This window comes from Carassius auratus, unplaced genomic scaffold, assembly GCF_003368295.1.
Source record: "Carassius auratus strain Wakin unplaced genomic scaffold, ASM336829v1 scaf_tig00217378, whole genome shotgun sequence".
Classification (NCBI taxonomy): Eukaryota; Metazoa; Chordata; class Actinopteri; order Cypriniformes; family Cyprinidae; genus Carassius; species Carassius auratus.
In genome coordinates this window covers 20,604-46,211 of record NW_020529035.1, presented here as the reverse complement: position 1 = coordinate 46,211, position 25,608 = coordinate 20,604, and the positions used below count along the sequence as shown (strand labels likewise).

General features: G+C 37.9%; 2 protein-coding genes and 1 pseudogene across 2 annotated transcripts in view; 2 read left to right on the top strand and 1 right to left on the bottom strand.

The window, feature by feature from the left end:
- Positions 1–436: 436 nt before the first annotated feature.
- On the top strand, positions 437–9,203 carry LOC113100853 (serine/threonine-protein kinase 38-like; annotated as a pseudogene).
- Positions 9,204–9,924: 721 nt separating this feature from the next.
- On the bottom strand, positions 9,925–12,481 carry LOC113100856 (transmembrane protein 81-like). Its single transcript, XM_026265376.1, has 2 exons — positions 12,408–12,481; positions 9,925–10,751 (listed from the first exon to the last, which is right to left on the bottom strand). The coding sequence occupies exon 2, from the start codon at positions 10,705–10,707 to the stop codon at positions 9,925–9,927; it is 783 nt and encodes a 260-aa protein (XP_026121161.1). The 5' UTR covers positions 10,708–10,751; positions 12,408–12,481.
- A 1,950-nt stretch (positions 12,482–14,431) lies between these two features.
- Positions 14,432–25,608, top strand: part of LOC113100855 (phosphatidylinositol 3,4,5-trisphosphate-dependent Rac exchanger 1 protein-like) — a 29,855-nt gene continuing 18,678 nt past the window's right edge. The window contains exon 1 of the mRNA XM_026265375.1: positions 14,432–15,036. Within this exon, the coding sequence (XP_026121160.1) occupies positions 14,881–15,036 (156 nt within the window). The 5' untranslated portion in view covers positions 14,432–14,880. The remainder of the gene's footprint in view (positions 15,037–25,608) is intronic.

The window sequence follows — 25,608 nt, the reverse complement described above, 5'->3', positions numbered from 1 at the left end:
ACATTTACACATTTCTATTATTTATTATTTTTTTTTCCCTTACATTGTTTTGTCAAGAACTTATTTTAATACATTTTACAAAGAAATATTTAGTCTGATAGCTAGACCTTGAGTCCCTTCTGAAAATCATACATTTTTCTTCGATTATATTCTTTGACCATATAAACAGAACTTTCTTCTGTTGTTGCTGCTATTGTTTTAGTCAAAAAATGGGTATTTGTTTTACATTTCAATAAAACACAAACAAATATATACCTATATCAGTGTTCAGGCATAAAATAAAAAATGTATTTATAAAATGTATGGATGAAATGAAGAATAATTGTTTTCAGTAGGTCAGTTAATCAAGGAAATGGTGATTAAAAAAAGTATCTAATTTTAATAATAATATTTTAGAAGACAGAAAGGGGACTTTTATTTTGTTCTCTTTTCCACTCAAGCACAAACCCGGAAGACGGAAATAATGTCCGTCGTCGTCCACTAGAGCAAGTCAGTTTGAGGTCGAGTGGAAGGTAAGTAAACAAGGATTATTTCAAACAAACACATTGTTTACAAGAAGGTAATAGTTTGTTTTCGGTAGTTGTTTATACTTTGCCAAAGTCGCTTGAGCTCTTATTAGAAATTAAGCTGGATCTCAGCCGTTTCACACTTTGCTTTGAGAGCAGACGAGTCTGAACAGACAGTTAACGTTAGCGGCTGCTGCTAGCACACTGACAGTCTTACTAAGTGAGAATAGTTATTGTGTTTTTACTTTACATAGTTTCTCTTTAGGACTGTAATTATTATAATTATAAGAATTTATTAGCCTTGGTTTTGCTTTTAAAACGGCATAAATGTTAAATAAACAAACACACTAAAAGCGTGGCTTTGCATGCACTGACAAACTTTAGTATGCGTGGTTACGGTATTTTTGTTTTGTCCGTTTTTCTGTTTGTTGTGTCTTTCCATTATGGACTTTATAAGTATTAAGTTTTGTTCATCCGATGGTATGTTTATGTCATTATGATATTCGTTGTCAACTTGGTTTCATTTCATTGTATTAGTCAGACGATTTATTCAGAGTAAAATTCCCCTTGCTGTCTGCAAACGCCTCTTTCCCAGACCTCAGTCTCAGTGACATCAGCTGTGGAAGTTGAGTCAGATGACAAATATAGCGTTTGTTTGAATTTCCAAGCAGAAATGTACACAAATGTACGTTTTTAGCCGGTATTTAATGCTTGTTTTGGCCACGGCGCAACAAAGGTCCAGTCAGACCTTACAGGCGTGGAGCTTCTGGGAAGTGGAAGATTGAGTGTTAAAAGACTGTGGCTTGCTGTGTAAATGTTGTTAAATGCTGCCTTTCACTTTCAAGAAGCCCCCTGGGAAGCTGGTAATGGAAAGCATGGTGGTATTTGGGGGTCCATGGCATCTGAAAACCCCTCATAGATTAAAGACTGGGAGGCATTGTATCTAACCATATCAGATTCAGAGCTCTGATTTGTGAAGTGTTAAAACGACCTGGGCTATTTTGTATCCTTTTTGTAGTTATAAACATGTCTAATTTTGTCCATTCTGATGTAACATGGTTTTCCTGTCCAGTTTACCATGGCGATGACAAGTCAGACGTCCTGCTCCTCGATGAGCAACCACACTAAGGAAAGGGTCACCATGGCCAAAGTGACTCTGGAGAATTTTTATAGCAACCTGATCTCACAGCATGAGGAAAGGGAAATGAGGTGAGACCCAAAAAGGCAAAAGACTTTTCATTTGTTTTCATGTTATTTTTAGATATAGACTTTTCCATTTTCCCTTGAACATTTGTTGTAGCCCATGTGCTAGTTAAAATAAGTGAGACACATGTAGTTTTGAAACTTTGGCTAGTGAACAGGTTTGGCGGGTCTAAATGAATCCGTAAGCATTTGGACACATGCATATAATTCTTCACATACTGTAGGTTTGAGTCAATATGGTGTGACGACTATCTGTCATTATCACACATTGTTTCTTTAAGAACCTCCCAGATTCCAGGGGCCCTTTTAGACGGTCTGTACCGTCCCTCTTGAAATGATGTCAGACTAGAAGACCACACCTTTCAGTGGTGCGGTGAAGCAATCTGCCTCTTGCTGCTAGTGTTTCATCACACGTCTGAACGTTATTCTTTATGTCTTACAGGCAGCAGAAATTGGAGAAGGTCATGGATCAAGAGGGACTAGGTGATGAAGAGGTGAGCATTTCTGAAATGCTGGCCTTTTTTTCTGAAACCATTTCCTCGCTTACATTAACAAACATCTTGGTCTAGATCCTGGTGGTTTTGTTAAATATTAAAGGTGGGGTAAGTGATTTCTGGTAGCCCAATGTTGATATTTCAAATCACAGAAGAAAAACTGTTTTTGTTTTTATCCGCCATCTCTATCTTTCTGTTGTCGCTCGGCCAATGTCTGTCCTGTGCACTCATGAGTAGACACACCCCTTACTGCTGATTGGCTGCAAGTTTGTTTTGGTATTTGGCCTGACTCCGTTTTCTAAAGCGTTTTTGAAAAAACACACCCCATATGTTAAAACAGTTCAGAATGCAATTTCATGTGATCGGTCAATTTAATTTCTGCCTTTTCTGGTCCTGCAGAAGCGTCTCCGGCGGTCTGAGCATGCCAGGAAAGAGACAGAGTTCCTTCGTCTCAAACGAACACGGCTTGGATTAGAGGACTTTGAGTCACTCAAAGTGATTGGCCGAGGAGCTTTCGGAGAGGTATATGTTTCTTTCTGTTAAAGACCTCATGAATAAATTTTTTTGGTCGTTTTTAGCATATATGTTAGCTGTGAGACAGTTTGTGTATTGTGTATACTCTACCACTGTATTATCATTTTTTCAATATTAAAATAGAAAATTGTAACAATTATATTACTGTTTTTACTGAATATAATTGCAGCCTTGGTGACCATGAAAGACTTTTTCATGAAAACAAAACAGAACTGTAGTGTATTTTGTGATTTTATTACATTTAAAATCCGCTTTATTTCTCTAGGTGCGGTTAGTTCAGAAGAAGGACACAGGACACGTTTATGCCATGAAAATCTTGCGTAAGGCTGATATGCTTGAGAAAGAACAGGTGAGTCTTCACTGATGGAGTCACTTATGTCGACACATGTCATTTAAAATGTCCCCCTGTTTCCGCACTGGTCTTTCAACAGTGAAGCTTGCTCTGGTCCGAATGTGAACTATTATAATCCACACAGTGACGGCTGTTAAACTCATTACAGCGTTCAACGCAGAAAACACTCATGCACACTCCACATGTTGTTACATATTAAATATTGTTACGGTTATCTTTACAGAGATAAACTGGAAGCTCGTTCATCAGGTTTGAATTCTATGCTGTAAAATAACTTCATGCATAATACAAAAGTGATTGGATCAACATGGGAAAAACTTGGGAAACTGTTGAAGTAGACATACTCTTCAGCCACTCTGAATTAAAGCATATACATCACTTTTCGTGATATAGATTGAACTTTTCTTTTTGAAACAGAAGAACGAAATTGGTCCAAAAAATTAAAAATTACCACTTTTCCCTTAATAGACATAATGAGTGCTATTGTTGTTTTCACTGATGTGCAACCTGTTCGTATATGTTCACATATCAAAAAATGTGTTTTAGGGTTTCATGACACTTTAAAGTTCTTTGATTTGTTAACAGGTCTCTGTTTTCTGTTCAAGGTTGGCCATATTCGAGCAGAAAGGGACATCCTCGTAGAGGCAGACAGTCTTTGGGTGGTGAAGATGTTCTACAGCTTTCAGGATAAGATGAACCTCTACCTGATCATGGAGTTTCTGCCTGGAGGTGAGTGCAGGATGTCAGATCCCTTTACAGTCAAAATGATGGTAGGAAAGCCACGCCAAAGGATGATTGATATATGCATGTGTGTGTTTGCCCAGGTGATATGATGACTCTACTGATGAAAAAGACACTTTAACAGAGGAGGCCACACAGTTTTATATTGCAGAGACTGTGCTGGCTATTGACTCCATTCACCAGATGGGCTTCATCCACAGAGACATCAAACCTGACAATCTCCTGCTGGACTCGAGGGTAAAAAAATATATATTAAACTGTATTTGAATAGAATCATCAAACTCAATTATCTTTAGCACAATAAAGTATTTTTGAAGTAGGACATTATTCTGATCAATTTAGGCATTTGTTTTAAATTAATACCAATAACAGTACCAGATACATTTCACTTTGTTCTACTGATACTGCATAAAGACTCGTATCATTACAATATTTTTTTTTTTGTATATTGAAAATATAGGTAAGATGTGACATTATAGCTCAATCTAATAGCCTAGCAGGGTCACATAGCTTTGATCTAATGAGTGATTCTCATTCACAATGTCATTTTGCTCTTTCAGGGCCATGTGAAGTTGTCTGATTTTGGCCTATGCACTGGTCTGAAGAAAGCTCACCGCACAGAGTTCTACAGAAACCTTAACCACAGCCTTCCCAGCGACTTCAGTAAGACTTATCACGGTCCATAACTCCTGTCACATGATCATTCAGAAATCATCCTAATGATTTGAAAACTTTTCTGACTATTATCGATATTGAAAACCGTTGTGCTGCTTAATTTTTCTGGATGCTTAAAATTTTTTTATTTATTTGAAATATATATTTTTGTAGCATTAAAACTGTCTTTTCAGCAGTTTAAATGTAATGCATGCTTGCTCAAAAAAAAATATATATTTTTTTTTTTTCAGCATTACAGAACATGAACTCAAAGAGGAAAGCAGAAACATGGAAACGAAACAGGAGACAGTTGGTAAGAGATTCCTCTTGACCTAGCACTGTTCTACACACAGTGGGTGGGTACAGATTAATCCAGTGTTTTAGGAAGTTATTGTGAAATGAACATGTTCTTAATATGGTAGACGATGATTGTAGAAGTACCATGGAAGGGGTTACGATGTACTCTTGTGTAATCCAGTAGATCTCACAATGTTTCTTGTGTTGCATCAGAAGAAAAAGAGTAGACACATTATTTGTGGTTTTTCAGGCTTTCTCCACTGTTGGAACCCCTGACTACATCGCTCCAGAAGTATTTATGCAAAATGGGTACAACAAGCTTTGTGATTGGTGGAGTTTGGGCGTCATTATGTATGAAATGCTGATAGGTGAGTTGATTTTTGGTTCATAAATAAAATGAGTATTTTAGATACCGTATATGGCTAAAGTGTTTGTGTGGGTGTTTTTCAGGTTACCCTCCATTTTGCTCTGAGACGCCTCAGGAAACTTACAGGAAAGTGATGAACTGGCGGGAAACTTTGACATTTCCACCTGAGGTTCCCATTTCAGAAAAGGCCAAGGATCTTATCCTCAGGTTTAGCCTCATCACTGCCTATCATTCTCCCATTCTTCATGTTCATCTCTTTTTGCTGTGGTTATTTTGTACTCTAACTTAGCTGTAGCACTTCTCTCAACCCGTGGATTTTGTTTTCATTAACCATGTTGTGAAACTACATGAGACGTGGTTTATATTTAGTAGGCTGTTTTTCTTCATGTTTTGTTGTCTTCCACCAGGTTCTGCTGTGAGAGTGAACACAGGATTGGAGCCACTGGAGTGGAGGAGATCAAAACGAACCCTTTCTTTGAGGGAGTGGACTATGACCATATCAGGTAAACTGTCATCACACACAGATTAAACTGGAATCATCTTACTATTCATGCATAATGTCTTTTGCGTTTTAATTATAAATATTTTAAACCGTTAATATGCTACATTGTCAAATGATCCCTCTTAATTTGTCACATGACCTTGACACATTGCATGTTTAATTCAGCACGTAGTATCCAGTATCCAGTTATCCAAGAAATGGTTTTTAGTTATTTATTTAATTTATTTGTATTTTTTATTCCAGTTTTGTTCAAAAATTATTTTGTTCTAATAATCAGACAGGAAGAAAACAGTAATTTTAGGGCTGGTATTACTGCTCTTTCATTCATGCTACAATTAGGAGCTCAGGTAGAGCACATTGCACTGTGGGATACATTGTTCCATGCAGTGTGCTCTTTAAATGTGGATACTGCTTATTTTGGTGAATCTAGGTTATATGGCTACTCTTTGTCTGACATTTGCAAAGCAAACATTTTTCAATTATTAAAAAGTTTGGGGTCAGTTAAGAATTTTTTTTTTCTCAACAAGACTACAGAGTCTTCAGTGTCACATGATCTTTCAGAAATCATTCCGGTATGCTTATTTGCTGCTCAATTTCCCCCCCTAGGGAGAGACCAGCGGCTATTCCAATTGAGATCAAAAGCATTGACGACACCTCCAACTTTGACGAGTTTCCTGATTCAGACATCCTCCAGCCTTCAGGTTTGTTTTTAGTGCTTTCTAAAATACATAGCATTTCTTTGGGACTGTTATGTATTTCAAAACATCTTATTCTTACTGTCCCTCCCTCTTTCTCTAAAGTCGCTCCTGTGTCCAACCACACTGAGGCGGATCTGAAGAGTAAAGACTGGGTGTTCATCAACTACACATACAAGCGCTTTGAGGGGCTGACAGCACGAGGAGGCATCCCATCGTACATGAAAACTGGGAAGAGATAGGCTTCGACAGCACTTGAGAACTTGCTGCACTCTTTCAGTGGTTGTTTTCCCAAAAGGAGACGTTCTCCATTGCTCCTCCTCGCATCTCTAGGATCCTACATCATCCGTTTCCTGTTTTGACTCGCCCATTTATGGATGTGGACTTCGCCCACACTCAATCCATAGAAAGACAAAAGTTTTATCTAAGGGCTTCTTTTCCTTTAACACCCTGAATGTGCTCATTTCATCCCTGAGCTTTTGGTTTTATACTTCTTAAGGATCTAACATTCAAGGGCAATCATATTTTAGGTTGCCAGATTTTATACATTTTGGAATGGAGATATTTTAGTACTCTGACACTGGTAAAAATAAAAAAAGGGCTTGAACGGAAGCTAGTTAAACCTCCTGCACTCATAATTGGTTTTAATTGCATTAGCAGAGGTGGATCATCAGTTGGTTATTTCCATAAACTAGTATTTGTGGTAGAAGCCCTGTCTCAGCATTTTTCAAGTCCACGTCTGCTGTACACATTTTAAAGACTGAAAACTTCCATTGTGTCCAATAAGATGGATGTTTTGAAAAATCCATACTTACTTTTTTTTCTCGTCGTCACCATCCAAGATCTCAGCGACAGTGGAAAACATGGGGCTTCATAATCAGTCTTTTCTGAATGTGATTCACACAAACCCCCGGAGCTGCAGATGATGCCTTACATACGGATCCTTCCTATACACCAGCAGAAACATCATGAATGCATTTGCCAATCAAACCAAATTGTTCATCAGCTTGCTAGCAAACATTACCAGCTGATGTCAAAGACCAAGCAAACTCTAGCAAACGGACAAGCGTTTGTTTTTTATTTAATGGGTCATTTTAGCCACTGACTGATTCAGAAGTTGCTTGGTGCTAATACTGTCGTTTCTCTTGAGAAATGGGTTCATTGCTGATGTTTGGGGAACAAAGTCTCATTTTTTTGCATCTTGAGGAAAATAACAACACTATTCAGGGATTTGAATTTGATCGAGTCTTCCATTTTAATATTGGGGATGATATTACCAAAGAGGCGCCACTTTTGATCGGCTTTATGGGCTTGACTCTCGATGTTGTTTGGTCGTGGATGCTTAAGCTTTCATACAGCATTAATTATACGTTCTTAAGCTGTTAACGTATGAACTTGTAGCAAAAGATTCATTCCATAATGGTTCCAGTCAGTCTGCGTTATTGGATGCTGCTTGTATCAGCATGTTGCTTGTGATGGCTGACTTTGTAAAAAATCAAACAAAGGTGTCCAGTACAATTTTCAGAAGTGTGTGAGATTCCAGACAGAGAATGACTGAGTCATATTTCAACAATCAGGACCCATATGTCTTCTTTCTGTGACCAAATTGAATGTATCTTGAAGATTAAAATAGGCTTCTAGAAGTTGCATTTGTTTAGGATTGGCTGCCCTGGAATGATCGGAGATTCCCCTGAATGCTTGAGTGAATGATTTGACGACTAAACAGCATGAAAAAGGTTTTGTATATGGAATTGCTTGTTAGATCTCGAGCTGAGCAGCTGTTGAACACAATATACTGCAAGAGAAATATTATCACAAGTAACAGATTACTGTATCGCAGAATGCTACAAATAGAAGTAGCATGAAATTGTGATTTGAATAGTGTTTTTTATCCTTAGAGCAATATGTGACCGTCTTAGGTCTGGATGTGTATTATTATTATTATTATTATTATTCTTTTTTTAATATATAAGAGTGGCTGGAGATTTTCATGCTGTCTGAGAGTCGGCCTGTTGCATGTTTTTGTGTGCTGGACAAGTCAAAAGAGCTATGAATGAGTTGGAGAATTTGTATTTTGATTTTTCTTTTTGCTGCTTTGTTTATTTGTTTCACTTGTTCTACTATTTTTGAATGGGAATATGTGAGGGTGATTTCATGGTTATCGCTTATGAAAGATGGCTTGATGAAATGATACACTGTCCACAAGAAGCAGATCACAGGCTGGGCTGCTTTGTATCTCTTGTTGCTGTATCTCGCATGCTGAAAATGATCATGAAACCAGCGTGTCATAATGATAGTGGGTCTGTTTTCAAATCTCACCTATTTTTCTGTGGGTTTCTTGCTTGCAACCTTGTCCTAATGTGAGGATACTCTCTTTGAATGAGAAAAATTACTTTTTCTTTTTTTCTTTTCAAAGATTAACAATGCACCTTTTGCTAGTTGTGATGTCATGTATATTTAAAACACACACACACACACACATTGACACATGGCAGGTTGTTAAATACACACTGAATGACTGTTGTGTTGTTTGCCTGTAAGAGTTTGTATTTCTTTTTGCAACTTTTTTTCACCTAACCAGATGTAGACTATTCTTAAGATTTCTGGGGTCTACATTTACTTGCTTAGAGCTAAAGAAATAACTACACCAATGTGTATAAAGGAGTTTATTCACACTGGCACTAGTCCTTCCAAACTATCCGGTGTTTTCTGTTAATCCAGTGCTGATGGAGGAACAGCACTCCTGCTTCTGGATGGTTTGAACACCGTTCCAGTTTTCACTGATGTCACATTCTGCTGTGGGAGGTGGACGTTATTCCTCTCTCTGCCTTAAGTTTGAGTTGTAGAGTGTTTGTGGATTTTTCCTGCGCTCACAGAGCACCTTTCACTGGTTTATTTGTTTGATAGAGAGTTTGTTTTTGAGGTGTGGGCACACTTTGACCTGTTAAACGTCCTGAATAAAATTCCAGTTCATTTAAATGAGTGTGAGGCTCTTCTGTTCCTCTTACATAGGAACATTTTGTTCCTTAAAACATATATTATATTTTTTTTTTTATTAATTTTAAAAAGTCCCCTCAACTATTCTAACAAATTGAATAAATCTATCTTATTTAGACCCTTTTTTCTTCTTTTTGAAGAACATACTGTACTAGAAATGTATTTTAATCTGAAAATATTTTGAATACTGTTGATAATCAAGTTAATGGCTACCGTCAACTGTTTGGTTACCAACATTCTTCAAAATGTCTTCTTTTGTGCTAAATGGAAAAAAGTAACTTGTGTACGTTTGGAACAACTTTTGAGGGTGAGCAAGTGAATATTTTAAGCATTGTTTCCTGGCATCCAAATTAGGAACCTGTGACTATACTCGACCCATTGTTGATGCCGTGAACTCTTTGACCTTTTAACACAAATGTAATGTGAATCTTTTCAGTTCACAGTTCATTAACAGCTCTGCTCTATAAATAGTACACAGATAGTCTGAACATGTTTTTCAGTCGCATGCATTTATGACTTGATCAAACTCATTCTTAACACTTTGCATCAGTGACTAAGGACTTTTTAATCTTTGAAGCGTTTTCAAACATTGTTCTGGGAAAGTTGAGCTGTTCTTCTAAGTGTTATCCGGTAAAACCCCCACAAGAGCAGAAGGATGAGTGCTGCTATTGCAGCAGATACGGACACACTTATCAGTGCCATGTTTCGGACGATGCTGCTGGGATACGGGTTTCCTGTGCTCGTCGTGTTAGGAAACAGACTCTCAGGGTTTTCCCAGTGAATCAGACCTTTAGCAAAGTCTAAACTCACTTCTTTAGGTGATAAAACTTTCACCCCTTTATACATCCTCTTCACTCTTCGTTTGCCGGTGTCTAGTACGTCACAGCGGTATGTCCCAGAATCCTCTTCTCTAAGGGGGTCTAGCACCACCTTGTCAAGACTCAGGGCTTCATAGCGGCTGAATAACGAGTCATCAGAAGTGATGATTCCAGGGGCAAAGCGCCAAGACACCACAAATGCAAAGCGGCCCATGGCTTCCATCACTTCCTCTAAGCAGTCTAGCACCAGGCGCTGACCAGCAGTTGTTGTTTGGGTCTTTAGTCCACACTGCCAGGTGTCTAGGCAGCGGATGGTCCTCATCTTGCAGGAGGTGCTGGAGATGTTTCGGTTTCCCCCAGTAGGGCAGAGCTCTTGAGTGCGGAGGCCAAGTCCGCAGGTGGCACTGCAGGGAAAACTGCGGGTGATGACCCAGGTGCTGATCATCTCCAGTTCTTGCAGTTCGGCTTGGGTTAAATTGTTACACTTGCTTGGAGATTGGAGGAACATCCAGTGCAACAACACCAGCCAAAGTGCTGAATGTGCCATTGTGACTTCTGACACTGCTGCCAGAAAATATCCAGAATGAGAATCTGTAAGCCCAAATATTAATATTAATTAATGAATTAATGTATGTATATATAAATGTATATATATATATATATATATATATATATATATATATATATATATATATATATATATATATACTGTTTTTTTTTTTTTTTTGCATATTTGCCACAGTTAAGATTCTGATCATCAAACCAGTTTTAATACCACATAAAGATAATGCAAGTAAATACAAAATGCAGTTTTTAAATTATGATTTAATTTATTAAGGGAAAAAAAGTTATTTTAACATTTTAACATACCTGGCCTTACATGAAAAAAGAATTGCCCCCTTCTGTTAAATCATGAAAGAACTGTAAGTAACCCCATTATTTTAGAAAGCCGAGTTAAATTTCACTACCCACACCCGGGCATAATTACTGCCAGACCTGCTGAATCAAGAAATCATAAATAGAACCTGTCTGCCAAAGTGAAGCATGCTTGAAGAGCAACACATCATGACGCGATCTAAAGAAATTCAAGAAGAGATGAGAAACAAAACAGTTGACATGTATCAGTCTGGAAAGGGTTATAAAGCCATTTTTAAGTTCAGAACCACGGTCAGAATCTTTATCCACAAATAGAGAAAACTTGGAACAGTGCTGAACCGTCCCAGGTGTGGCCGGCCTACCAAAATTACTCCAAGAGCGCACAGACGAAGAACACAACAACATCTAAAGAACTGCAGGCCTCACTTGCCTCAATTAAAGTCAGTGTTCATGATTCAACAATAAGAAAGAGTCTGAGCAAAAACGGTCCAAATGAAATGGACTGATGAGACAAGTGTTTTTTTTTTGTTTTTTTTTTAATTGTATTTATTTATTTTTTGGGAAGGTGTTTGTACCATTACATCTGGCGTAAACCAACACAGCATTTCATAAAAAGAACATCATACCAACAGTCAAACGTGGTGTGATGGTCTGGGGCTGCTTTGCAGCTTCAGGACCTGAACGACTTGCCATAATTGATGGAACCATTAAGTCTGCAGTCTATCAGAAAATCCTGAAGGAGAATGTCCGGCCATCAGTTTGTGACCTCAACGTTGTGAAAGACTCATTGCCAGATATTGTAAATGCTGCAGTTGTTACTGCAAAGGGTGCAAACAACCAGTTATTATATTTAGGACGCATTTACTTTTTCATGCAGGGCCAGGCAGGTTCTTAATAAATGAAGTAATTATTTCGAAACTGCATTTTCTATTTAAATGGGTTATATTTGTGTAATATTAAAATTAAATTTGTACAAACATTCTTAGCATACATGTATTAAATCAACATATTAACTAATGTAAACATATCTATAGCACACCTGAATATTTACAGTTGTGGTCATAAGTTTACATTATCTGCATTCTGTATACTGTGTTGTTACCTGGATGATCCTTGGATCAAGAATCATGTGTATGTTAACTTTTGAATGGGTTAATTTTTATGAGTTAAATTATTATTTTCTGTTGTGGATTATATGTTCATGTATTTTATGTGAAATATCTTATACAGGTCAGTACTAAATAAAAAAAAAACATGCATTTTGTATGAAAATGTATGAAAATGTATGAAATTTTGCAGATATTGTGGAAAGAAAAAGATGTATTTGATATGTTCACTTGTCATTCAAAAACAAGAATATATGGGCCTTACCTTAATTGCGGTGTTCAAAAGATATGAGAAGTTAAGATAAAAAAAAGATAAAAAGATAACCCTGCAACTTTTAAGATTCGATTCTGCATTCTCTTTATCGCGTCATATTGGACGTCTGTTGCGTCTATCACGTGCGCTTGGATTAAGTAGGGAAAGCACGTGCTTAAAATAATATTTTGCTGTAACTGTCGGATAAAACATGTTTATTTGTTGTTAACAGTTAATATATTTTATTTGATGAATATTGAATAGTGTTTTTTTTTTTTTTTTTTTTTTTTACAACGTTTGTGTTCGATCTTGCCACAAGATGGCGCTCAGTCTCACAGAACGAATGCAGTGTGATTAAATGGTTTGGATTACGGTTGTAGTCGTGATAAAATAACTGTTGATGATATTATCTCTGTGTCACCTATATTACTTTAAGTTACTGGTAAATCACACATTTTTAAGTTATGTCAAAGCAAGCAGTGGTAACTATAAGGCTACTCTACAGTTAGTGTAGGCAGCCCTTAAGCCAAGTAAAGCAGAACTAGAGGTTACTGACACCTCTCAAATGTCAGACAGCAATGATGCCTGGGGCTGAAAGACTCCTGTGGGGTAATAGTGATTCAGACCAGGCCAACAAGTCATTCTTACCCTTTAAATTTTTGCCCATTCATTTGGTGGAGCCTGGTGGTTTGGTGGCCATATAAGTTGTGTGTTAGAGAGGGATAGATAACTTAGTCTTTTGTGATGGGGTAAACAGGATGTGGACAGGCTCTGATGGCTGTTTTTTATCATGCTGAGGAAGCATCACCTCAAGGGCACAGACAGTACGAAGAAAGAAAGACAGACCAAACAAGCATTAAAGGAGTAGTTCAGCCCCGAAGAAAATTCTGTCATCATTTACTCACCCTCATGTTCTTCCAACCCTGTATGTTTTTCAATGTTCTGTAAATCACAAAAGAACACACACACATATATACACATACCGTATACATGCAAACAATGCTAAATGTAATTTTTTTCACTTTTCTCACTAGAACTAGTAAAAAATAGGATTTTAAAACCTTCTTACTCTGTTTAGCCCTCTTACCATTAAGGAAAATACATTCTTGATGGCTTTAATGATTAAATTAAACATATCTGAGTGTTCATATTTAATTCTGTGGAAACGTTTTTTTTCACTTGATTTTTGCTTACAGAAGTGTTTTGAGCTTTGTCCAAAATAAAAAGCACATTTTAGATAGTATGATGAATGCATGTACTATGTAATACAGATGAAAGATACATTTGTCTTGAAATTGTCATGTGGCCTGCAATTCCAGCATTGCTGCTCAGCAATTAAAACTTCTCTTCCATTGCCTCATGGGATAGTAAAGGATAAACTCTTAAGAATCTTGCCAGAAGTATTCCAGATACTTTCTGTCTACTTTTTTATGAATACTGTAAATTCAGACACACTGCCCCTTTTAAATACTTATTAAATACTAAATACTTTTAAATATTTGGAGGCAGCCTTTGTTCACATCACTGGTTCACATTTGTCTCAATAGTAGGCTACAAACAGGATTTAGATTTAGATATACTGACACCTATTGGCCTGCATGCATTCAAGTTTATGCACCTCTAACTGCTGTGGTTTTACACCAAAACAGTTTGTTTACTCATTAAAAATTTCATTAAATTTTTGTTATTCGTTATTGGCGTTTTGTGCTGGTACATGGTAGGTCATTTGATATTAACATGGTGGCACCATGTTAAAACAATTATGTCTAAACTAGAGTCTTCATCTCATGCTAGTGAATATCATTTTAAACGCTATTAATTTTTATTTTATTTTTTCTTAATATATTAAATAAATAAATAAATAAAATACTGAATGCATCAGATGTGATGCCAGAGATGAAAAGAAACTATCTTCTCACAACACTTACACATCTAAAGATAGCAAGGGATCAGTTCAATTCAAGAAGACGTGATTTTTAAAGCGGTGCAACTTGCAGACGGTCCCTTTAGCGGCAGACTCGCTTCTTTCTCTACAGCTCCCACAACCGACTCCCTTTTCATGTAGTCCACACTGAGCTCTCGTGATCTCACTATTTTGGCTTTTACTGCACGGTTTTGCCAGTGATTTCATGGTTGCTGATCGTTTCAAGTGCACTGCTTTTTTTTATTTTTAACATCATTTCGCTCTGGCCACTTTCATCTTTTATGCTGCATGCAGTCGGTGGGCTACTTCTCTAGTTGATCTTTTAATTTGAAAGTGTTTTAATGAGATGCAATTTGCTTTACGATTGAATTCGATGTTGCGCGTTGCTACTTTTACAGAAGTTTCTTCAGTTTCAATATAACATTTTCCCTCGCCGCATCCTGGTTGTTTGCAGCGCGCGACGGATCAATGGATTAATTATCACATCTTCACATCAGTTTACACACAACTGGCGTGTACTCTTGTTTGTTTGTAAGACTCTCTCTCTAAGGGTTTTTAAAAATGAGCGAAATAAACACCGAGGAGGACAGTCAACAAGAAAACGGAGACCTCGGCAGCAAGGACTCGGAGCGTCAGCTTCGCCTGAGACTGTGCGTTTTAAACGAGATATTGAACACTGAACGGGATTACGTGAGAAACTTAGCATTTCTGCAGTCGGTAAGTAGACTGAGTTCAATCTAAACTCTGTGAATGTTGCAGTTTGAGCACCCATGTGGCTGGTGACATGTTGCAGTCGTGCGGTTATTGTTACAGTCTCGTTTGCAGTCTCATAAACTGGAGATAAGGTGAAGCTGTCAAGCTGTGTTTTAGTCACTGTACTGGCGTCAAGAAAGAGGAAGAGGGAGAATATGTGAAACGGACAGCTTTTCTAAAACAAACAATGTTGTCAAGGGTTTTTTTGTGTGACATTTTATAACAAAACAAAAAACAAGGGACTGTTTTGTAGAGGGACTTCTTGGGGGGGTTCATTAATGATGCTTTAAAAGGACTCGAATGTTGTTTTTCCAAGTGGGTGTTTTAACTCAACCTTATTTTGCTTCATATATCCTACAGCCCAAACAATAAGGCTCAAGTACCAATTCCATCCTTTATTTTATTAAACACACACAAAAATGATTCTGTGGGTAAAACATTTGTCAAAAATTGAAATCAAAAGCCCCTTTAAACCATATTACACACACATCTGATTAAGAATAACTTTTTAACTGACTCATTCTTATTTGTTGTACTTTTCCGTTCTCCGTAGGTTGGAGATGACTGAAGTGTGAACACTTTCAAACCGAGAAACAAGAGTCTGTCACTTTTACTGCCTTTTTAGTCATTCAAACAAGCTCTCTTACATTAGAATATATTTCCTGGTCATGTGCCATTTCCTTTTATAAGCTCTGTCTCATAAAATCAGCAGCGACTCACGTAAGAGGTGGGATTTTCAGGGTCTAGTAAATCCCCTGTAACTTTCAGAACACTTCTTTTTTCTTTTTTTTTTTTTTTTTGGTAAGACCGGTTGTGCTCATCAGCATACAATCCTGCTCAGCTCAGAGCCTGTGTTCTATAGTAACAACCCTCCTGGAGCATCACTGACCCTCCACAGTATTTCAATGCCCTGATAACGTTTCTTAACAAGTAAAAAAATAAACACAGAAAATGTTTAAGGCTCCAGATAGTAATTTGGCATACTTGACGTGTTTTCTTGCTCTGATTAGCATCAGATCAAGACATAGCATGCCTGGATTTAAGAACAGACAATCGTGAGCCCATTCATATTCCAACCTTACTACATATTTCAGTGTTTTAGAACTTAAATAAACCCTGTTCTTCAGTTTTTCGTGCATTCCCAAATGCATTTCTCACATTCCACACCAGCACATTTGTCCCAGTCCAAAACCTCTTGATCCTGGGATAAATTTAACAAGATCGAAGCAACTTGAGAGGTTTTACAAACACGCCAATGAAGGGTTAGCAGCCTTACAGTTATTAAACCAGTTTTATAACAATCTCTCATAATCATATTGGCCTGTTAAGCTTCTGGAGTACAGTGGCTTTGTGTGGAAGCTGCCAGTTGATGACGTCGAGACGACTGTGGCAGTTTAAGATTTAGGAAAGGCACTGTTTCTGGTTTGCTGTGAGAGGATGGGTTCACTTGTCCTAGTTATTGTTCTTTCTCTGCATATGGGAAGAATCTTAGGTCCCTGTCATCTGCTGAGTCTCAGAGGGATTCATCTCCCAAGCGGTGCGTTTGATGTTATCTGATCTGGAAGCATTAAGTGAAGCGCGACCAATCAAATTAGTCCCTGCAGATGCACCTGACGGCCTCTCGTCAAGATGTGCTGACGCAGGTGAAGCGAAGCGGACAGGGGTGCATCAGGTGAAAGGGAGAGGAAGCCGCTTCGTCTTTCAGCATCTGTGTCTTTCCAAGGGCCTCGGTGTGAAAAACAAGGCCATGCTTGAGATCGATATCAGAGACGTCTGCCTTTCAACTCATGGATGGCACTCTTGGTGGTCTTAATGCTCCTTTGTCAGCACGCACAGTCATTCCAAACATCACTGGCTGCCACACTCTAGGGAGACTGATAATTGCTTCATGAATTTGTTTAGATATTTAAGTAAGATACCCCAACAACTTTTATTAGACCGAAAGGTTTCAGGGCTGTGGCTTTGTTGCTCCCTGAATGGCTCTTCATGCATCTGTTTATCTGTGGAATTCCTCAAGGAATCTCAAAGATATCACAAAAGGATAATGTCATGGTTTCAAAGCAAGAAACCAGGCTGTGATGTGAAAACGGTTGGCAGAACCGAATATTCCCTGATGAGTCTTGTTTAGGCGTCATGCCAAATAATGATTTTTTAAAAATTTGTGTATATATATATATATATATATATATATATATATATATATACACACAGAGTAAGGTTTAGATTTTAGGATTAGGAAAACATTCTAACCAGCACATTTTTAATGTTTTTTAGAAGACTGTGCAATCTTATATTTACTCTGAGTGAGATGTAGGGAAAGGGGTGTGTAGAAGAATTGAGTCAAAAGTTCAAGTTGCTCCCAGAGTGACCTGTCCAATCAATGGCATTTTTTTTTTAACTCCAATGACCAAAATTTTTGGCAATATTATTAAGAATAGCAGATGGCAAATGCTTTTTACAATTAAAATATTATTAATAATTTATTATAATTTATTGCTTTAGTATTTTGAATAATTGATTAAATATTGTAATGTTAAATTATTTATTTGAAAATGAATTATATTGTTTTATTTAAACAAGCTTTTTTGAGCATCTACAGCGTTCACGTGGCCATGTAAAACTGTAGCCTTTTTATTTTTATGTGTGAATTATTTAATTGATAAATCATTACTACATCTTATCCTTGAAAAAAAGTGAAGGAAATAGTGAATACATTACAATTCAAAACTTTGTTTTTTGAAAATATCTCTTATATGCTCAACAAAGCTTCATGAATTTGATCAAAAATACTGTAAAAACTGTGATATTGTGAAATATTATTTTAATATGAGAATTTATATTAATATTTTGATGGTAAAGCTGAATATCCAGCAGTCATGCCTACAGTCTTCAGTGTCACATAATCCTTCACAAATCATTTTAATATGCTGCTTTGGTGCTCCAAAAATAATAATTATTTGTGCCATTATCAGTAATATTTACTTTCACTTTCATCAATTTAATGCATCCTTATGCATGAGCCCAATATTAAATCCTTTATTAGTTAGCTACATCCCATTCAACAGACCTTTTAAACAATTAAGATAAGCTGATTTCAGGGAAAGTTTCCCTGGAGAAACCTGAGGGTTAACTGTCTTCCACGGGTAAAAAAAAAAAAGTAGGAGATTGTGATTCAGTTAACTTTTGAGTTCCTAAATGTAAGAGCTTCAGTGTTTGTATATGACCGGGATCTGTTTCCTGTGTTGGGATCTGTGCCCCCTCTAATATCTTTGCTGCCTGTGCAGCTGTTGTTAGTTTGTGTGGCCCAGCTGGGCTCCTGTGGACAAGAGTCTGTTCACCCAAACAGAATGACATGAATGTATAGAGGAGCAGGGGAGGAAGTCAACCTGGCGCTTCCCGCTTGCTGATGATGTCTCTGTCTGAGTCCTTGCAGGAGGGACGCACAAGTGTAGGCTTTCTGTTTTCAGTTACAGACTTGATCTGCACCACAGTGTCACAACCTGCTATCCAGCAACCATATGGCTCAGCGGGATACACGTCTGCGCCCGCCAAACTATGGAAACAATCCTCAGCTTAGATAAACTGGTATTTTATATTTTCTGTGTAAGCTGCAACTCCATAGACCATATACCGAAACCAGGGCATGTGGGCCAGAGTTAGCCTGTGATGACATTTGGCCCTCCATTGTCTTGAGGGCCTGTTTCTCTATGCATTTATAAGTAGTTCATATTTAAAAACCATTAATTGCCAGTCCTTTGCAGTTATTTATGAAATTTACTACACCAGATTGTTTGTGTATTATTGCCTGCCTGATGTGTTTTAGAGGCTTGGATGGATGTACAGAATTAATCCATAAGAAGCTTAGATGGATGTATAGAATTAATCCACGAGAAGTTTTTTGCATGCTAAACTTGGGTTCTCTGACCCCTGTGGACCCTCCAGATGCACAGTAGTACTGATGATCATCAGTAGCGGCACCTGTATTAAAACAGTCTGCAGCTGTGAGCTCTTGCCGCAAGCTCTGCCGATTACTCTACTATATCCTTTAAAATGTCAGATTATCAGTGTTTTAAAGCTGTGACAAATCATGCGTTATAAGCCAAGCCCAGGACACAGAGGAACAAGTCAGCACCAGGAATTTCAGGAATCCCTTTAACTTTTCCTGAGTTCAGTTAGCTTGGTAGACCTTTCCTCGTGTTCAAGCATCTGATATCAAACAAACACTGGGATAATGTTGCTAATTATAGCCTCATTTTTAATGCTGACAAGATTTGTGGAGGGGGTTGAGTTTCCTCATGTTCTACTCTGATAACGCATCACTTGAGGGAAAAACAGTTGAAGGAAAAGTGCTTTTGTAGTTTGAGCTGTTTCCGATGACTTTTATGATGTCTGTACTCCGTAACACCCAAAGACCCAAGGATATCTGGAAAAGAACCAAACACAAGCATTCATTTCTACAGTAGTCGTTTGGTTCTGGAGAATTCTATAATCAGTCACCTGAGCCATATCTGTAATGCAGGGATGTCCAAACCTGCTCATAGAAGTCTAGTGTCCTGCAAACTGTAGCACTAATTTGTCACAATATACTATACCTGCCTGGAAGATTTGATTAATTATGAAGAATTTGATCAGCAGGTTCTGGTGTGTGTAATTGGGGTTGGACACTGACCCTCCAAAAACAGGATTTTTTCCCAATCTACAGCATAGACCTTACAGATAACAATCTAATATGCTGATTTGATGCTCAAGAAACATTTCTTATCAGTATGAATGTTGAAAACAGTTCTTTGATGAATAGAAGGTTCAGAAGAACACCATTTATTTGAAATATAAATACTGTATTAACGCCTGTATAGCTGAGTGGATTAAGCGTGCAGCAGCGGAAATACACAAGCTTGTAGAGTGAATATACATTTAATTACTGAAAACTTTATAATTCGGTCGTATATGTCAAAAACAAGTAAGTAAAACAATGCACAAGTTACTTAACAGTAGTGAGGGAGAAAGGGAGGGAGAGAGTGAGAGAGAGAGAGAGAGAGAGCACACTCACGCACTTCTGTTGTGTGATCTTTGATGTTCACTCACTTAGCACACATTTGGATTATAACTAAATCGTTAAAAAAAAAGACAGTTTATTGGGGCATTCACTAAAAATATCATTTATTTTCAACCTTAGGCAGACTCTGGCAAAAGTGAATCTAGCAGCCTGTGTGTAATGCGCTAGGCAGTACGTTACCACTGTCCCTATCGTGGATGACAGCATGCCCAGGAGACTACAGGCTGTCATTAAGGTTAAGGGTTGCCCATCTAAGTATTGATAGTAAATACTAACAGCTGTATGAATAATTTTTTGTTCATTGTAATCCATTGCATACCTTTCTATCACAGTTATCAAACATTATCAAGATGAATTTGTTCTGAGACAGTTTAACTATGAGTTCTTGTCATATTTTATTACCATCTTCTAAGCTATAGAGAATAAACTGTGATCATGTGAAATGTTGAAGGTGTCTGAACAAATTTTGGTTTGACTATATATTTAACAAATTAAGTTGACCAGCTTTTTACAAATGTAATAAAAATATCGGTATCAGTACTCGGTATCGGCAAGTACCAAAAATAAAAGTATCGTATTGGGCGAGTACTGGAAAAAGTGGTATCGGTGCATCGCTACTGATTGGTGAGTCACTGTGAGGTAACGAGCACAGCATGAAACTGATACAGTCATCTGTGTTCCTGACCACGCTGACAGAGGCCTGAGAGAGGTGTCGATGAGTTATTTATTCAGATATCAAAAACAGAAACACATTGGGATATGTAACCAGGCAATGGTGTAATAACTGTCCCCTGCTCTCACTAGATTCACACCTCTGATTTAATCGCATCTATCTAAACACGTGAATAAGGTATGCCTGTTGGCACCTCCTCATCTTTAACAAAAAAGCTGACAGCAAACAAAGCCATGTGTTAGATATTATGAATGCTATCAGACGGAGGAGAGGTATGCAGACCACAGGCATATGGGATAAGACTCTTAGCAGATGTTCCCAAAATGTTCAATAAACTTCGGATTACAGCTTGCAGCATTACACTGACACTTACATAACTCTGCTTTAAGCAGGTCTGTTTTATGTTCCTGGCTGTTTAATTATTTAGGTGATGAGGATTTATGTGCATGTATGGAGTTTGTTTTCCTTTGGATCTCTTTGTGGGATAGTGGCTGTGATTATTTACTTGAATCTGATACAATACTTTTGCTTTCTCACTCTCTCTTGACCGCCAATAGCCTTGATTGTGACCCCATCACAAACATTACTTCTGCAGCTATAGACAATAGCCACCTACTGGAGAGGCATGTTTTGCAAACAGAAAGGCAGCAGTAAATAGAAGGCCATAATTGAAGTATCGACCCTTGACACCTTTGTCCAGAAGAGCTCTAAGGAATTCCTCAGTTGTCCTCAGGGAATTGCCCCTGCGGTTTGTGGCCAGGGGCCGGCCGTAGTGTCATGACTCTTCAGATATTTTTTGCGGGGGGATCTTCAGATGTAGGCTATAGCTTATCCAGTTGCTTCTGAAAGGGAAGAAATATGAACAGCGTGATGTTAACTTATCCCACGTACCTCATCATTGGACAAACAAAGGAGCGTGTAGTATTGATGGATGTGAATTGTGTCAGAATGATTGGAACTGAATTATTTACTTGAGTCCTAAAGAACACTTGAAGATGGAATTAAGCCAGTTAGCTTGAACTAATGCTTGCTTAAAAATTCATTAAAGGTAATTAATTTAGTTAACTAAATAAGATATATCAGAGAGCTTAACTAAAGTAAGCCATTGGAATTCATTGACATAATGTTTACTGATTCTTAAAAAAAGGGATATTTCACCTAAAAATTGGTCTTCTATTTGTAATTTTTATTTATTTACTCACTCTCATGTTATTCATGTCACTTTTATTTTTAGGAAGCGAATGATAAAGGATAAAGAAAGCAGCTGTGAATTTGAAAACTGTGAATCAGACTTCTCACAACATATTCCACATTTTTTATGTTTCAGATCAGTAGGCGGAGAATAGACTTTTGTGTTTGAACACATTTAGTCACAAGTGTGTCTGTACTATGAAAGAAAACAAATGGTTTTAGACCGTTCACACTTGGATTTTGTTCTGTCGATTTACATATGCATATTAATACGAAGTGTAAACAGGGCAATTGTGTCAACGAGTTCAAGGCTGGATCAAGTCCAATTTGTGAACAAATCATTTGTTTGAGCTAGTTCTAGTTTGCTCAGGTTCCAAAATTAGAAGAACCGTTTGTCCACAAATTAATTAGTTGTTAATGGCTTAAATTTGGGGTTGTTCCCTATGTAATGATACTGCATATAATCAAAAAGCCTGGAATCTACTAGTAAACAAGGAATTCTTGCTAATTTAAAGTTATTTTTGGAGCTTAACAAGTGTGGAAAAAATCTAAATGAAGATTATTTAAAATAATAAATCATATGAGTCATGTGGAATTAGTGAACTGTCGTTTTTGTATCATATGTAGAACTTGAAGCAAAACCTGCTGTTTGATTGAATTATTGCTGTTTGATAATGAATGAACTCATTCAATCTGTACTTTAATCAGTCATAACCCTTTAACGGATGTAAAACATCCGATGTTTTGTAATCTTGTGGGTGTATTTCCTGTGGTAAGATGGAAGAGTCTTGTCCAGCCACCAAAGCCACTCTTAGGATGATAATCAATGAATAAATGACAGAAATCGTGCATTTGTAATTTGACTCTAATGAAGCAATACTGCAATAATGATGATACACTTTGTGGCTTTTGGGCTGAATGTGCGTCAGTGATATTGAATCCATTATTCTAGAGGGAAGTAGGAATGACACATCAGTAAATTAGATAATATGCACACACGCATATGAGCCTGTGGTAAATGACAAAGTAAGCTGCTGCAGTTGTTCAAGGCCAAATAAATACCATTATGTGTCAGTACACTCCAAAGGTAATTAAACAGTATGTGTTTGTTTGAGTACTCATGCAAGTGTCTCTTTATGTGAAGTGATAATGATTGCTGTCTGTTGTTGTCGTATGGGCTAGCTCAGGGACCACTCTGTCCTTTCCCCCCTGTGGTGAATGAACCCCTGGCTCTCATGGCACCTTTCCATGTGCTCAATCACTCTTCCATGGAGATGAGCCCAAATGCCTTCCAGATGGCCAATCCAATCTGGACTGAGATCTTATCTGGACTACCACATGTCAGCACCAATCGTTTGTAGCATTAATGTTCAACGGTCAACCAGTGTTGGATTTTCCATACCCTCAAGCTTCTTAATGATATAGTAGGGTCACAGACAGGAGTTTTCTTGTGAATGAAGCCATTTTGCGTAATGCAATGTACACAACTACCTCACATTGGAAGCATATCTTTAATTATTTTTGCTTGGCAGATGAGAAAACAGGTGGAAAAATCTCATTACATTAAAGGGTAGATCAAAACCAAATTCCATAGGGCTGTGATGGTGGCAGATTTTTACTACTGTTGTGGTAATGGATCAACAACCGCTGGTGGTGTGGTGTTGATATTAGTGGTCAACTGATATGCGTTTTTTGACAGATAATGCTGATATCTTGGAAAGCAGGGGGGGCGATACAACAAAATACTTATTATAATCACTGATGCTACACTGAATACACTTGTCCTATTTATGAGCTACTGACAAATGTCCTGTAGACACAAGACAGACTCAACCTGTAGTGACGCGGCGGTGTCAGGAGCCAGTCATTTGCATCGTGGGAACTTATACAAACGCGGATGTGTGAACCACTCAAACCATCCTAGCAACAACTCAGAAGATCATAGGCAAGCACCACTCACAATATCCTCAGAGAATCTAGTTTGGAAAGTCATCTTAATCGGGCCTTTTCCAGATTGCCATTAGGTTATGTAGCATAATCTCGCTCAGTGCATCAGTGCTGAGTGTCTCGTCCCTTGTCACCCTCATTTTTTCTGTCTCTCTTCATGTCATGTCGTGCCATGGCTCGTTTCCACCCATGTGTGCAGCTCAAACAGCCGTGAACTTTGAAGCCCCTCATAGCGGAAGTGCGTGACAGGGGGTCGAACTCAAAGAGGACTTTGTTACAGTAGCCGCTGCTTGAGGGGTGGTGGGGAATCAGAGTCATGAAGAAAGAGGGCAGAGCTCGGATCCCCTCTTTCAAACCTCATCCTCCTGTTACTGGGCTCTTTGTCTCCATTAGCTGGGTTGCGGCCACAAAGAGAGGAACCCCCCACCCCACCACCCCGGTTTATTTATTCAATTTCACGCCATGCCGGCCAAAATGGCCCCTTCCTTGCGTCCAAAACTACTTCATACCCTTTTGCAGCTAGGCAGATTCTCACAGAGAGCCATGAAAGGGCCCTTTGGAATGGCTGGGGTGTGTTTTTAGCTGGGCATTCACAGGAAGCGTGAGCATCAGATTCAGTGTATTTTGCTGTTGCTCACGTTGTGGGAACCAGTTCGGGTTGTAAAGATTCTTCTCACTTGTTCTGGAAAAAGAGGACAAATGTGTGGTTTTGAGAACCTCGGGGGTTCTTATGTGACCCTTTATTGTTCATTCAAAGTTAAAGTACTAGCAAGTAAACACCATTGTTTGTATAAAGCTGGAAAAATCACCTTTAGGCAGGATGCTGTTAGTCCTTACATGTGCTGAGACATTTAACTTGAGGAAGGCTGGGTGAGTTAATGTCTAAGGATGTCCTAGAGTGGACATCCTATAGGTTAACATCCTGTCACTTAGCAGTACCCATAATATCAGACTGGATGAGTTTTTCATCAGGTACCTTCAGCCCTCACAGTGACACACATGGTGCTGTGGGTTTATAGTCAACATGAAATCAAAACTGACCATCTTTACTTTCATTACATATTCCTGGGCTTTTTGCAAGTGATTCAGCAGTACATTATTCCAAAGAAAAAATGTGTTTGTTTTCTTTCTAATGTTCTTCTTCTGAAATGACTTTCTTTTTCCACTGATGTCAAGCACGTTGCACAGGAGGCCAGTGGATGATGTTGACATTTAGACATTGTTTTATTAAACACACATTTGATCTGACTTTATTCTGGTATGTAACGCCCACTTTTTACAATCCAATCAGTTCCTGATGGGTCACTAAATATCCTTATCCATTCTTAAATAAATCAAATTATAGTGTTGGTGTTTCACTTTGTAAAGTAAGGTGGGTTGGTTTTGTTGTCTTTTCAGTTATTTACTCTACTGTACATGTGAGATTTTTGTAGCCTGGTGAATTCTGAACATTCAGATGAATTTGGTTTTTATTTCAAACTTTTTATTATATGCATGTATTTCCTTCAAACTGTCCTTGTTTTTACAGAATGCCCGAGCTCACTTTCTTGTTGTGCATTTGAAACTCCTCATTGTTGCTGCTGTAAAATTACTGCTGAATGAAAGCAACTATCAGGCAAATTGACTGTTAGCAAAGTGTCTGCAGAAATGTCTGCTGTCTATTTCTGCC

What these genes read in the sequence shown, in the direction of transcription:
- LOC113100856 (XM_026265376.1), bottom strand. Translation starts at nt 10,707, where the DNA reads ATGGCACATTCAGCACTTTGGCTGGTGTTGTTGCACTGGATGTTCCTC.